This window comes from Ovis aries, chromosome Y, assembly GCF_016772045.2.
Source record: "Ovis aries strain OAR_USU_Benz2616 breed Rambouillet chromosome Y, ARS-UI_Ramb_v3.0, whole genome shotgun sequence".
Taxonomy (NCBI): Eukaryota; Metazoa; Chordata; class Mammalia; order Artiodactyla; family Bovidae; genus Ovis; species Ovis aries.
This window is the reverse complement of record NC_082741.1, coordinates 7,385,755-7,397,927: the sequence shown is the minus strand read 5'-3', so window position 1 is coordinate 7,397,927 and position 12,173 is coordinate 7,385,755. Positions and strand designations below refer to the sequence as shown.

General features: G+C 34.7%; 1 protein-coding gene across 4 annotated transcripts in view; it reads left to right on the top strand.

Annotated features, from left to right (window-relative positions):
• LOC132659055 (probable ubiquitin carboxyl-terminal hydrolase FAF-X) overlaps positions 1–11,142 on the top strand; it is a 140,898-nt gene extending 129,756 nt beyond the window's left edge. For 2 of the 4 annotated variants that reach the window (XM_060408678.1, XM_060408677.1), the window contains exons 39-45: positions 2,891–3,076; positions 3,465–3,685; positions 3,768–3,856; positions 7,053–7,209; positions 7,360–7,572; positions 7,956–8,051; positions 9,546–11,142. In XM_060408678.1, the coding sequence (XP_060264661.1) occupies positions 2,891–3,076; positions 3,465–3,685; positions 3,768–3,856; positions 7,053–7,209; positions 7,360–7,572; positions 7,956–8,051; positions 9,546–9,683 (1,100 nt within the window). In that variant the 3' untranslated portion in view covers positions 9,684–11,142. Of the gene's footprint in view, positions 1–2,890; positions 3,077–3,464; positions 3,686–3,767; positions 3,857–7,052; positions 7,210–7,359; positions 7,621–7,955; positions 8,052–9,545 lie in introns of all 4 variants that reach the window. The other 2 variants (XM_060408676.1, XM_060408675.1) reach the window with 1 other exon arrangement.
• The last annotated feature ends 1,031 nt before the right edge of the window (positions 11,143–12,173 follow it).

The following is a 12,173-nucleotide window of genomic DNA, read 5'->3' as shown; positions in this document are numbered from 1 at the left end:
GATAAAACACTGTACACCTTTCTTCACTGTGGTTTAGTCCAGCAATGAATAAAGAATGTTAATAGTAAAAGGTGCACATTTGAGCAAGTATCTAATCTACATTTAAATGAGTTGCTGGAGAAAATGATACAGAAAATTTGTAAACAGAGTACAGAGTAAATGCAAACTTTTCGCGTGACATAACAGTTCATTAGACAATATGAAATTTTTTCTCAGGTGTCTTGATACAGTGAAAGACATGAGTAAATACCAGACCTCTATTCTTTTGGCAAGTCTTTAAAAAAATTTTTTTTTTAATTGGAGACTAACTTTACAACATTGTAGTGGTTTTGATATACATTGACATGAATCGGCCATGGATGTATGTATGTCCCACATCCTGAACCCCTTACCCATCTCCCTCCCCATCCCATCCCTTTGGGTTGTCTCAGTGCACTGGCTTTGAGTCCCTGTTTCATGCATCAAGCTTGCACTGCTCATCTATTTCACATATGGTAATACACAGGTTTCAATGCTATTCTCTCATGTCATCCCACCCTTGCCTTCTCCCACAGAGTTCAAAAGTTTGTTTTTTATATCTTTGTCTCTTTTGCTGTCGATGCATACAGGGTTGTTGTTACTGTCTGTCTAAATTCCACATATATGTATTAATATACTGTATTGGTGTTTTTCTTTCTGTCTTACTTCACTCTGTATAATAGGCTCCAGTTTCATCCACCTATTAGAACTGATCCAAATGCGTTCTTTTTAAAAGCTGAGTAATATTCCATTTTGTATATATACCACAACTTTCTTATCCATTTGTCTGCCGATGGACATCTAGTTGCTTCATGTCCTAGCTATTGTAAACAGCACTGCAGTGAACATTGTGGTACACGTATATCTTTCATTTCTGGTTTCCTTGGTGTGTATGCCCAGCAGTAGGATTGCTGAGTCATATGGCAGATTTCTATACAGTTTTTTAAAGAATCTCCACACTGTTCTCCACAGTGGCTGTACTAGGTTGCATTCCCACTAACAGTGTAAGAGGGATACACACTTATTTCCACACACTCTGCAGCATTTATTGTTTGTAGACTTTTTGATAGCAGCCATTCTGACCGCCTGTTTGTGGTTTTAATTTGCATTTCTCTGATAATGAGTGATGTTGAGCATCTTTTTATATGTTTGTTAGCCATCTGTATGTCTTCTCTGGAGAAATGTCTGTTAGTTCTTTGGCCCACTTTTTGATTGGGTCATTTATTTTTCTGATGTTGAACTGCATGAGGTGTTTGTATACTTTTGAGATTAATTGTCAGTTGCTTTGTTTGCTATTATTTTCTCCTATTCTGCAGGCTGTTTTTTCATCTTGCTTATAGTTTCCTTTGTTGTGAGGAAGCTTTTAAGTTTCAATAGGGCCCATTCATTTATTTTTGCTTTTGTTTCCGTTACCCTGGTAGGTGGGTTATAGAGGACCTTGCTGTGATTTATGTCAGAGTGTTTTACCTATGTTTTCCTCTAGGAGTTTTATAGTTTCTGGTCTTAATGTTGAGATGTTTAATCCATTTTGAGTTTATTTTTGTGTATGGTGTTATAAAGTGTTCTAGTTTCATTCTTTTAGAGGTGGTTGACCAGTTTTCCCAGTACCAGTTGTTAAAGAGATTGTTTGTCCATTGTATATTTTGTTTTGGCAGGTCTTGTAACAAGAGTCTGTGAGGGCACTGAGACTCATCATAACATTGTTAATGAGGCTGACTTTAGAAAGATTGTACTGGCTGTAGACTAGAATGGATTGTACTGGCTGTAGACTAGCATGGTACAAGACTAGAGATTGTAATATAATGATGTGTAGCTAGAAATCATTATTGCCCTTATATTATGGAATTGGCAATAGGAAAGATACACTTGAAATATTCAGGAGTTTTCAATGAGGGCAGAGCTTAGTGATTATGTATTTGAGTGAATGGATCCGGGGAAAGACATAAGTGCAAAGTGTGTCTTCAGGAACTAAGAGAACACTGTTGCCATTTACTGAGAGGAAACCTAGATGGAGGAATTTATCTGAGCTGACAAATTTTAAAGGCATGTTGGACACCTTACTGAAGAAGTCCAATAAACATTGAGATACATACATCCAAAATTTGGAATCATCTTTATGTATGCAGTTATAGATTTAGTTACAAAAAAATAAGTAGTATTAGAAGATGGTGTAGAACGAGAAGAAAACCAACTTCTAAACCTAGTTGGGGAAAAGAATCCACAATTAATAATAAGAAATAGAAAGGGGAGAAAATAAGAAGAAAAAACCCTGGAAGGTGAGAGGAAGTAAAAAATGAAGATGAGACAGTCCAGGTAAAAGATTCAAGAACGAAGAAACAGTTGAGTTTGAGAACTGTTTTTTACCTTCAAACCTGAATGAGATTCAAACGTAATTCAAACCTGAATTAGGAGAGAAACTGAATGGAAAAATTCGGGGAAAAAGCAATAGGAAATAGGCCTTTTTCCCCAAAAAAGATTTTTCTAGAATGGGAAAATATAGATTACAAAAGAGATGTTATTTCTCATTTAGCAGTTTCTGTCTTTGTCATCCTACCTTATTGTCATGAGAAATATTATTCAGTCTCTTCTGGTCACTTTAGGTCCTATGACGTGTACTTTTCTCTAGTTGAGTATAATTGTAATACCAGAGACATGTCACTATATCATAGTAAGGATAGTTGAATTTAAGTAAATTAATGTATTTTTTGTTCCATCTGCATTCTATATGTATTTTTGCAATCTAATCAAAAGAGATGAACTTTAGTCATAAAAATTACAGGCAGCCATATTACATATTTATTTATTAAAGCAGCAGTTGCTATTTTTAGTATTTTTGTTTTTGATAAACATTCTTCTTCTCCCTTTTTAATAGGTATGGCAGAAAAGACACAGCTTCTGAAATTGAGTGTACCTGCTACCTTTATGCTTGTGTCTTTAGATGAAGGACCAGGTCCTCCAATCAAATATCAGTATGCTGAATTAGGCAAGTTGTACTCAGTAGTGTCTCAACTGATCCGGTGTTGCAATGTCTCATCAAGAATGCAATCTTCAATCAATGGTAAAGTAATATGTCCCATTATTTATAATAGTTTAAAAATAATGGTAGGCTTCTCTAGTACTTAATTAAAATTCTGAAATTAATGAAATCAGATTATTACTTTAGTATATTCATTTATAACTAGCTTTTTTATGAGTTTGAGACCGTTTACAAAATTCACTACCTACCGTGGTAAAATTAGTAGGCTTGAAATGATTTAAGAATTTTAACTTTTTTTTTACTTCAGTTACAGCATTTATATTTTTGTATCTTATCAGCTTAGTATACCCTACCATTCTGAGTATTTTTGTTTAGAACACTTAATTCACATTTTTAAAATAAAAAAGTTAGTATTACGGTTTTATAAAGGCATCTAATAGGCTGTTCATTGATGACAAATCTGTTCTAGGTAATCCCCCTCTTCCCAATCCTTTTGGTGACCCTAATATATCACAGCCTATAATGCCAATTCAGCAGAATGTGGCAGACATTTTATTTGTGAGAACAAGCTATGTGAAGAAAATTATTGAAGACTGCAGTAACTCAGAGGAAACCATCAAACTACTTCGTTTTTGCTGCTGGGAGAATCCTCAGTTCTCATCTACAGTCCTCAGTGAACTACTCTGGCAGGTTAAAGAAAAATAAACATTCATATGCCTATAATTTGATTAGTCTTTTAAATAAGAAATTCAATATGTCCCTCTGTTTTTAGGTTGCATATTCATACACCTATGAACTTCGGCCATATTTGGATCTTCTTCTGCAGATTTTACTGATAGAGGATTCCTGGCAGGCTCACAGGTGGATACACTTTTTGCTACCAAAATAATATTTTTGTAGGTTCTAAAAAAAAACTGAAATTGTTAGTAACCAAATATATTTTTACTTCTTGAATCTCTTAAAAATACATAGTAGCGTAATGCATGAAATATTTCCCCATCATAGTTTTATTTCATTGTTATTATTTTCTCTTAAAAACTAAAGTTTTATGCTATTACTAGTTTTTTCCTTCCACTTAATGCTTTTACTGTTTTTTAACAAAGAGTAATTAATAGAATCTTTTCATGAATTTTTAAATTCTGTTAATAATGTAGAAAAATAATCATTTAGAATTACGTGTTTTTAAACTCATTACACTAAGTAACATTTAGTTATCTAGCAATAATCCTTGCCTGTTGGAAGTTTCATTACTGTATTTGGGGGTCAAGAGTAATGTTTGGAACTAATGTTTCCCAAAATTCTGCTATGTTCTTTGAAGTAAAATTGAGCCTACAGATGCTGATACAAAATTAGTTGCCAAACTCTGCCAACTATCCTCACTTTGCTCTTCACAGGGATTGATTATAGTTGATTTTAGAAATAAGCATGTGTACATATTGCCAGCTATTAGTCATTCTAATGACCAAAAAAATTTTTGTGCACTCTAACATCTTTGCTCCTTGTAATCTGATTTTCTAATAACTTTGTTGATATAATGTGAATGATTGACGGTTTGAGTTTGTGTTGTATACAATATTAAATTGTGAATTAGTGGGACTTATGATGTAATACTATGTCAGTATTTGAAGATACTGGTACTTGATAATTCTGTCAAGGAAAATTTGGCTCGAGATTTTAAGCTGGGAATTCCCTTGTATAACTTGATAAATAAGTAAATGATTTTTTACATTTTGGTATGTGTGCTAAGAATTGTGTTTGGATTGAAATGTTGGTGTACTGATCCTCAAAGTGACCTATAGAATCTCAATTATGAAAGAAAAACTAAAATTTAGAAGTGAAATGACCTTAGAATGACATAGTTCAGTTCAGTCTCTCAGTTGTGTCCGAATCTTTGCGACCCCATGAATCACAGTATGCCAGGCCTCCCTGTCCATCACCAACTCCCAGAGTTTACCCAAACTCATGTCCATCGAATGACTATGACCTGTTTTTGGTGCAGTTTTGCCTTTAGGAAGAGCTTTGGAACTTCTTCTCAGTCCAGCCACTGAGCTGGTCATTGCTGGTTGTCATATAAAACCCACTTTTTGTCTCATGTCAAAATCTCATTGAGAAATGGTTTGTTGTTATTGCTTAAATTAAGAGAATATGACATCTCAAAATGACAGCTTTTTTTGATTTTTGGTCAGCTTCTGAGGCACCCATGTATTGAGGTTTTTCACCTTTCCAGTTTTAAATATCAAATGACCATAGAATGGCCAAGTTGAGTTCTTTGGCAGCTTCTCATGTAGTTAGTTGTATGAGGGTAAGCTTCAATGATGCGCTCATTTGGTCATTGTCAACTTCCAATGGCCAGCCCCTATACTCCTCATCTTCAAGGCTTTCAAATCTTTTGCAGAACTTCTTGAATCACTACTGCACTGTACGATCATTAGCATTTCCTAGGCCAAATGTGTTGTTGATGATGTGAGCTCTCTCTGCTGCTTTATGGTCCATTTTGACCCATTTGGAACTCAAATAAGTAAATGGCCTGAATTTGCTTTTTGTCTGACATCATTTTCTAGTCCCTACTAATAAGTCATTAGGAAAAAACAAAGTGAGAAAGGGCATTTTTTTAAAAGGATGTGTAACATAACCATATTTAGTTATTTTAAAATTTAATTGGAGGCTAATTACAGTATTATGATGATTTTTGCCATCCATCAACATGAATTAGCCACAAAGGCACATGTGTCCCCCCATCCTGAAACCCCCCTCACCTCCCTCTCTACCTCATCCCTCTGGGTTGTCCCAGAGTACTTTGCTTCATGTATTGAACTCACACTGGTCATCTATTTTACATATGGTATTATACGTGTTTCAGTGCTACTCTGTCAAATCATCTGACCTTTCCCTTCTCCCACAGAATCCATAAGTCTGTTCTTTACATCTGTGTCTCTTTTGCTGCCTTGTATATAAGATCATCATTACCAGCTTTCTAAATCCCATATATATGCATTAATGTACAGATTGGTGTTTGTTTCTGACTTAACTTCACTCTGTATAATAGGCTTCAGTTTTACCCACCTCATGAAAACTGACTCAAATGTGTTTCTTTTTATAACCACATCATAGTCCACTCTGTATGTGTGCTACAACTTCCTCATAGATTCATCTGCCAGCAGACATCTAGATTGCTTCCAAGTCCTAGCTTTTGTAAACAGTGCTGCCATGAACATTGGGGTACCTGTTTCTCTTTCTCTAGTTTCCTTGGTGTGTGCCTGAACCCAGTGGAATTGCTGGGTCATATGCCAGTGCTATTCCCAGTTTTTTAGGGGATCTCCACACTTCTCCATCATGGCTGTACTAGTTTGCATTCCCACCAGCAGTGTAAGAGGGTTGGTTTCCTTTTTTCTACACTCTCTGCAGGATTCATTGAAGAGTTTTTGGTGGCAGCCATTCTGACTGACATGAGATGATACCTTATTGTGGCTTTTACACATAATAACCACATTTATCTATAAATGTATTTCAGTATCAAATAGCAAAATTCAACAGTATAAAATAAAGCAGCAATAATTTTTGCACCAAACTAACAGCATAGTTTTGACCCACCATATGTGTTCTAATGATTAGAATTCAGGTTAATTTTGTACTGCTGAATTGTATCACTTCCATGGAAACTAGACTACACTCTGAAATGCTATCTTGAAGTAGTGATCTAAGTCTGTTCTCAGCTGAAGCAGTCATGAAGACATACTTCATGGTAATTTTAATGAGTACAGTTTAGTATTGGTATCTTTAATTGTTTTAGTAATTCATTTAAATTACTGTAAAGCAAAGTCATTTTGGATTAATAATAATTTGGTGGAACTTCAGACTTGAGTCAGACTTAGCTCCCCATATCGCTAGCTGTGTGACAGTAGTTCGACTTATGTGTTTATTTTCTCATCAGTGAATTGACTTTACTAATGGGACTTTTAAGTACATTGAATATATAAGTACATTGAAAGTATAAGCAGTGGGCTTCAAAATATTAGCTAAGAGACACTATAAATTTATATATCTGGTTCTTTTTTAGAATTCATAATGCACTTAAAGGAATCCCAGATGATCGAGATGGATTGTTTGATACTATCCAGCGCTCTAAGAATCACTATCAAAAAAGAGCATACCAGTGTATAAAATGTATGGTGGCTCTCTTTAGCAATTGTCCTGTTGCTTACCAAATATTACAGGTGAGGATTTTTTTTAAATTTTGTGATCTGGATCGTAATTAACAGATACTTTCTAAGGAAAGAATCATGAAAATTTGGAATCAGCATTTTAAGTTAACATTTAAAATTTTTATTAATTCTTTTATATAATTATTTTATTTTCTTTCAAAGGGCAATGGAGATCTTAAAAGAAAGTGGACTTGGGCAGTAGAATGGCTTGGAGATGAACTTGAAAGAAGACCATACACTGGCAATCCACAATACACTTATAATAATTGGTCTCCTCCAGTTCAGAGCAATGAAACATCAAATGGTTATTTCTTAGAGAGATCACATAGTGCTAGGATGACACTGGCAAAAGCTTGTGAACTCTGTCCAGAGGAGGTAAAAAAAGTCACCCATGGGCAGCAAATAGAAATGGAAGAAAGAAAAGTAATTTTTTCCTTTATAGGCTGGTGTTTATTATATTTAAAAAATTGTTGTGCAATTTTATTGTCTTTAATGTATAGTATTAATTTTTCTTAAGTAATCAAGGGAACTTCCTGACACCTTTGTTAAAATTAGTTTGGAGAAATTTCAGTGAAATTGTTCTAAACATGTTCAGGTGAATCAAAACTTTTTTTTCTGAATTATTTTATTGGCTGTAAATGAAAAAATGTTTTTAAAAAGATGAGCTTTGTGGATTTAAATTTTTTAAAAAGATTAAAAGTGAATTTAAAGTTGCTTTGTGATCACATTATTAATCTTTTTAAACATTTTAATAATAGGAGCCAGATGACCAAGAAGCCCCAGATGAGCATGAATCATCTCCACGAGAAGATGCTCCATTATATCCTCATTCATCTGGATCTCACTATCAACAGGTAAACATGAGTTTATCTTCATTTTAACCCCCTGATTTCTGTGATTATTTGCTTATTTTTCTTAAATATATTGTACCTTTTAGTTGTGACTATAAAGTAATAAACTATTTAGAATAACTTTGACAAGATAATCAGAAGAGTGGATGGAGTGGAATGACATTACAGCATATTTTGGCCACTCTTAAAGTGTTTTCTTTGCCCACTAGGCACTTCTCTTGTACCAAAAACTGCACTTAATCAAGATGTATATTTCACATTAACATGAAAATAGCAATATAAAAGTGTCTTGGTTGTTTGGGTGCAATGTTTAGTTGCAATAGGGATGTCTTTTAAATGATAGTCGGGGTTTAAGCCTCAATTCTGTCAAATTACTCTCCAGTGAACAGGAAGGACCTGGGAATATGATCACAGTACTAGTCAAATTACATCCAGCTAACACAGAACATTTTAGTCCATAGTTCATTTTCCAAGAACCACCAGGACTAGAGATTAAAAGTTTCTTATGTTCTTCATTGAATAAAATAGTCAATATTCTCCACTGGAAAACGTATTAAATAGTGCTGTGTTTCCCGATGGACAGTACAAGCCAGTCTGATATATGTGATTGCTGATGTGGAAAAGTAAAAATAAATGTAAATCTTCCAAGTTTAAAAAAGATTATAATAATATTGACAATTTTGAACAATTAAATGTATCTTCTCTGAAACATCATGAGTGGAAAGACTACAAGAAGACTGAAAATGGCAGAGATCCCAGTTGTTAAGATTCTTGAAACTGTAGACTAATGAGCTTGATGTGTGTGCCCTAGCCAAATTCTGTAGAAATCAGAGAGGAACACACACACACAAAAGCAACAAAAAACATACACACAGGTAATCATAGATACCACTGTAGCTTCATGAAGAAAGCATCATGTTAAATAAATTCCCTTCCTCCTGTTAACATTTGATTCATTTTAATAGATAGTTCATTGCAGGAAGCAGAATAACTGATAAAAATTTTATTTGAAGAAACTTTCATTTGTAAACAAGAACTGGGTGAGAAAGTTTCTAGAAAAGTTGTTCTGAATTATAAACTATAAATGTGACTAATTCAGCTATTTAGGCAGTGGTCTTTAATGTTCCTTAAATCATCTAAAGGTTAAAATCATAGGTTGCTGAGGACCACCCCAAGGAAAATGGACTCATCGCTGCCTTTAAACTTGGTACGCTCAGTTTGCTTAGTCTTGGCCAATTGTTTTACAACACGCTGGATTGTAGTTTTTCAGGCTCCTCTGTGGGATTTTCTAGGCAAGAATACTGGAATGGATTGTCATTTCCTCCTCCAGGAGACCTTCTTGACCCAGGAATCAAACCCTCATCCATTGTTTCTGCTGCATTGCAGGCAGATTCTTTATCACTAAGCCCCCAGGGAAGCCTTTAGACATACTTTACCTTGTGAGTTTTTAATTTTCATTTGAAAAGTTTGACATGCCAATCTGTTCCACCTTCTCAGAATAATCACATACATGGACAGCCATATACAGGACCAGCAGCACATCACTTGAACAACCATCAGAAAACTGCCCAGCAGCAACAAGAAAACTGTGAAGGCAATGAAGAAGTATCCTCATCTGAAATAAAGGATCAGTGAAATGTCCATAATTAATTGGTTTTTTAAGACCAGGCTATTAGACCTTACAGTCCAAACTTTTATATACTTGGCTAGTATTTAACAAAATAGAGAAGTTGTTTAACATGGAGCGGAGAGTTTATTCATTGTCTCATTTGCAGAAGTTTGGTGTTAACAGGTGAGCCACCTGCAGGAGAGTGTATGGTGTTTTATAATAAATGGGTGATACCGATATGTAAATGGGAAAGTTGTATATAATGTATTGTTTGATGGTTAATTCTTAAGCAACAAAACACTTTTGGTGACTATGAGAAATCTACAAAAAAAAGTTGGTTTTGGGGTTTCTTTTTTGTTATGTCTGCTGCACCTGGCAACCAGTATTGTCGGCTTCATGGCAATTGGATCAACAGCTTTATGAAAAAAAAAAGATGGGGAGAAGAAAGTTAACATTGAAAGAGGCCATTCATATCAGTCAACACCAGTAGCTGCTTACTAACTCTTAGTTACTGGAGCCACCGTAAGGCTTTGAATAACATGGTGATGTTAAAAATTGGTGTGTAATAACACTGTTTATGCATATTTTTCATTACCTTTTTATTCTGGTAGTACATGATCACTTTAAACCTATAGTAATGCTGTATTGTATTTAGCTTGGCTTCACACTATGTTGGTGTAGCCAGCGAGAACACACACTAAGTTTGTATAGCCAGTGAGAACAAAGTTACATGAATGATAGCAGTTTCCTCAAAGTGACAGATATGTTGCCGAGAGCTTTTATTTCTTATACCAGAAATAAATACAAAATGAGAAATGTGACAAATAAGCAGTTTTTGGTTATATGTATGTTCCTCATATTTAATATTTGACAGTTGAGTCTCTTGATGAGACACAGAAATGTGAAAGTATTGATAATAGAAATATTAAATATGCAAAATTTTGCTGTACCACAATGTGGAGCACATAAGAGGAGACTGTACTTGATGTCCTTGTTTTTTGTTTTTTTTTTTTTAATAGTTTAGTAGATGAAGGCTCTAAAATTTTGCTTCACCTGGAAGCCAATGAGGTGGACATCATCAGAGTCCCATAGTACTTTGAAATACCATTGCACCAAGATACCTACCTGGCTGATAGTCTAGTCAGTCAGAATTTTACTTGGTAACAAAATTGTCCCAGGTTCTTTTCCATTCTAAAACTTAAATCTGCTGGGGTTTAATTAAAACATAAATTTATGGTTAGTTATTATAATTCTGAAGTACTATTTTAGAATAAGCATTTGTTTCAGGATTTCAGATAACTTGGGAGTAAATACTATATTTAAAAATTGGTAACTTTTAAATGTGTGTAATATTTTGGAGCCTGTGTAAAAACCAAATATACCTGCAAACAAATACAGCCCATCTTATACTATTTAAATATTTTGCTGTTTTGTTTTATAGAAATTATTTTGCTGAATTCACAAATAGAGTTTGATTTGAGAAGACTTTGTCGTCTGTTGTTTTTGTTTCCTGTCATTTTTATTTCTTCTTAAAAACTGCATGTACATTGAAATTTATTTGCATAGCATACCTTAACATGACACTGAAGTCAGCATTTCAGACACGTTGGGATTTTACATTTAAAATAATTTACCTTTTGTTCTTTACCATGAGAAAATTACAGAGGAAAAAAAAGAACTGTAAGTTTTCCTAACATAACTGATCTTGTGCTTTCTTTTCTTACGAGAAGTCTGTAATTGTACTTCATAAAAAAGTATTGTGACTAACAGAAGATATGGATTTCCACTACTTCATATATGATAGCTATATGTATATATACAATGAATCTATTCTAGGTTTTCTGTAACATTAAGAAATTTAAAATCAAAGCCAGAGATTCTACTTTTTAACTTTTAATTATGTTTTTTTATGATTACATTCCTTAACAGTAGTGAACTTAGTAGGTTATAAGGCTACCTCAGAGATACTGCAGGTTTAGTTTTAACCACTGCAGTCAAACAAGTTTCACAGTAAAGTGAGTCACATTAACTTTTGGTATTCTGTTACATAAAAAGTTATATAGTGTGCAGTAACAGCATTGTATGTGGAAAAAATATGGTTTTGTTTTCATTTTGGCCATACCATGTAGCATGTGGGATCTAGTTCCCTTGCTGCTGCTGCTAAGTCTCTTCAGTTGTATCCAACTCTGAGTGACCCCATAGACGGCAGCCCACCAGGCTCGCCCGTCCTTGGGATTCTCCAGGCAAGGACACTGGAGCGGGTTGCCATTTCCTTCTCCAGAGCATGAAAGTGAAAAGTGAAAGTGAAGTCACTCAATCGAGCCCAACTCCTAGCAACCCCATGGACTGCAGCCCTCCAGGCTCCTCCATCCATGGGATTTTCCAGGCAAGAGTACTGGAGTGGGGTGCCATCACCTTCTCCACCTTACGAGGGATCAAACCTTTTCCTTCTCCATTGGAAATGTGCAGTCTGGACCACCAGGGAAGTCCGTGTCTTAATGTTTGAATGTTTTATT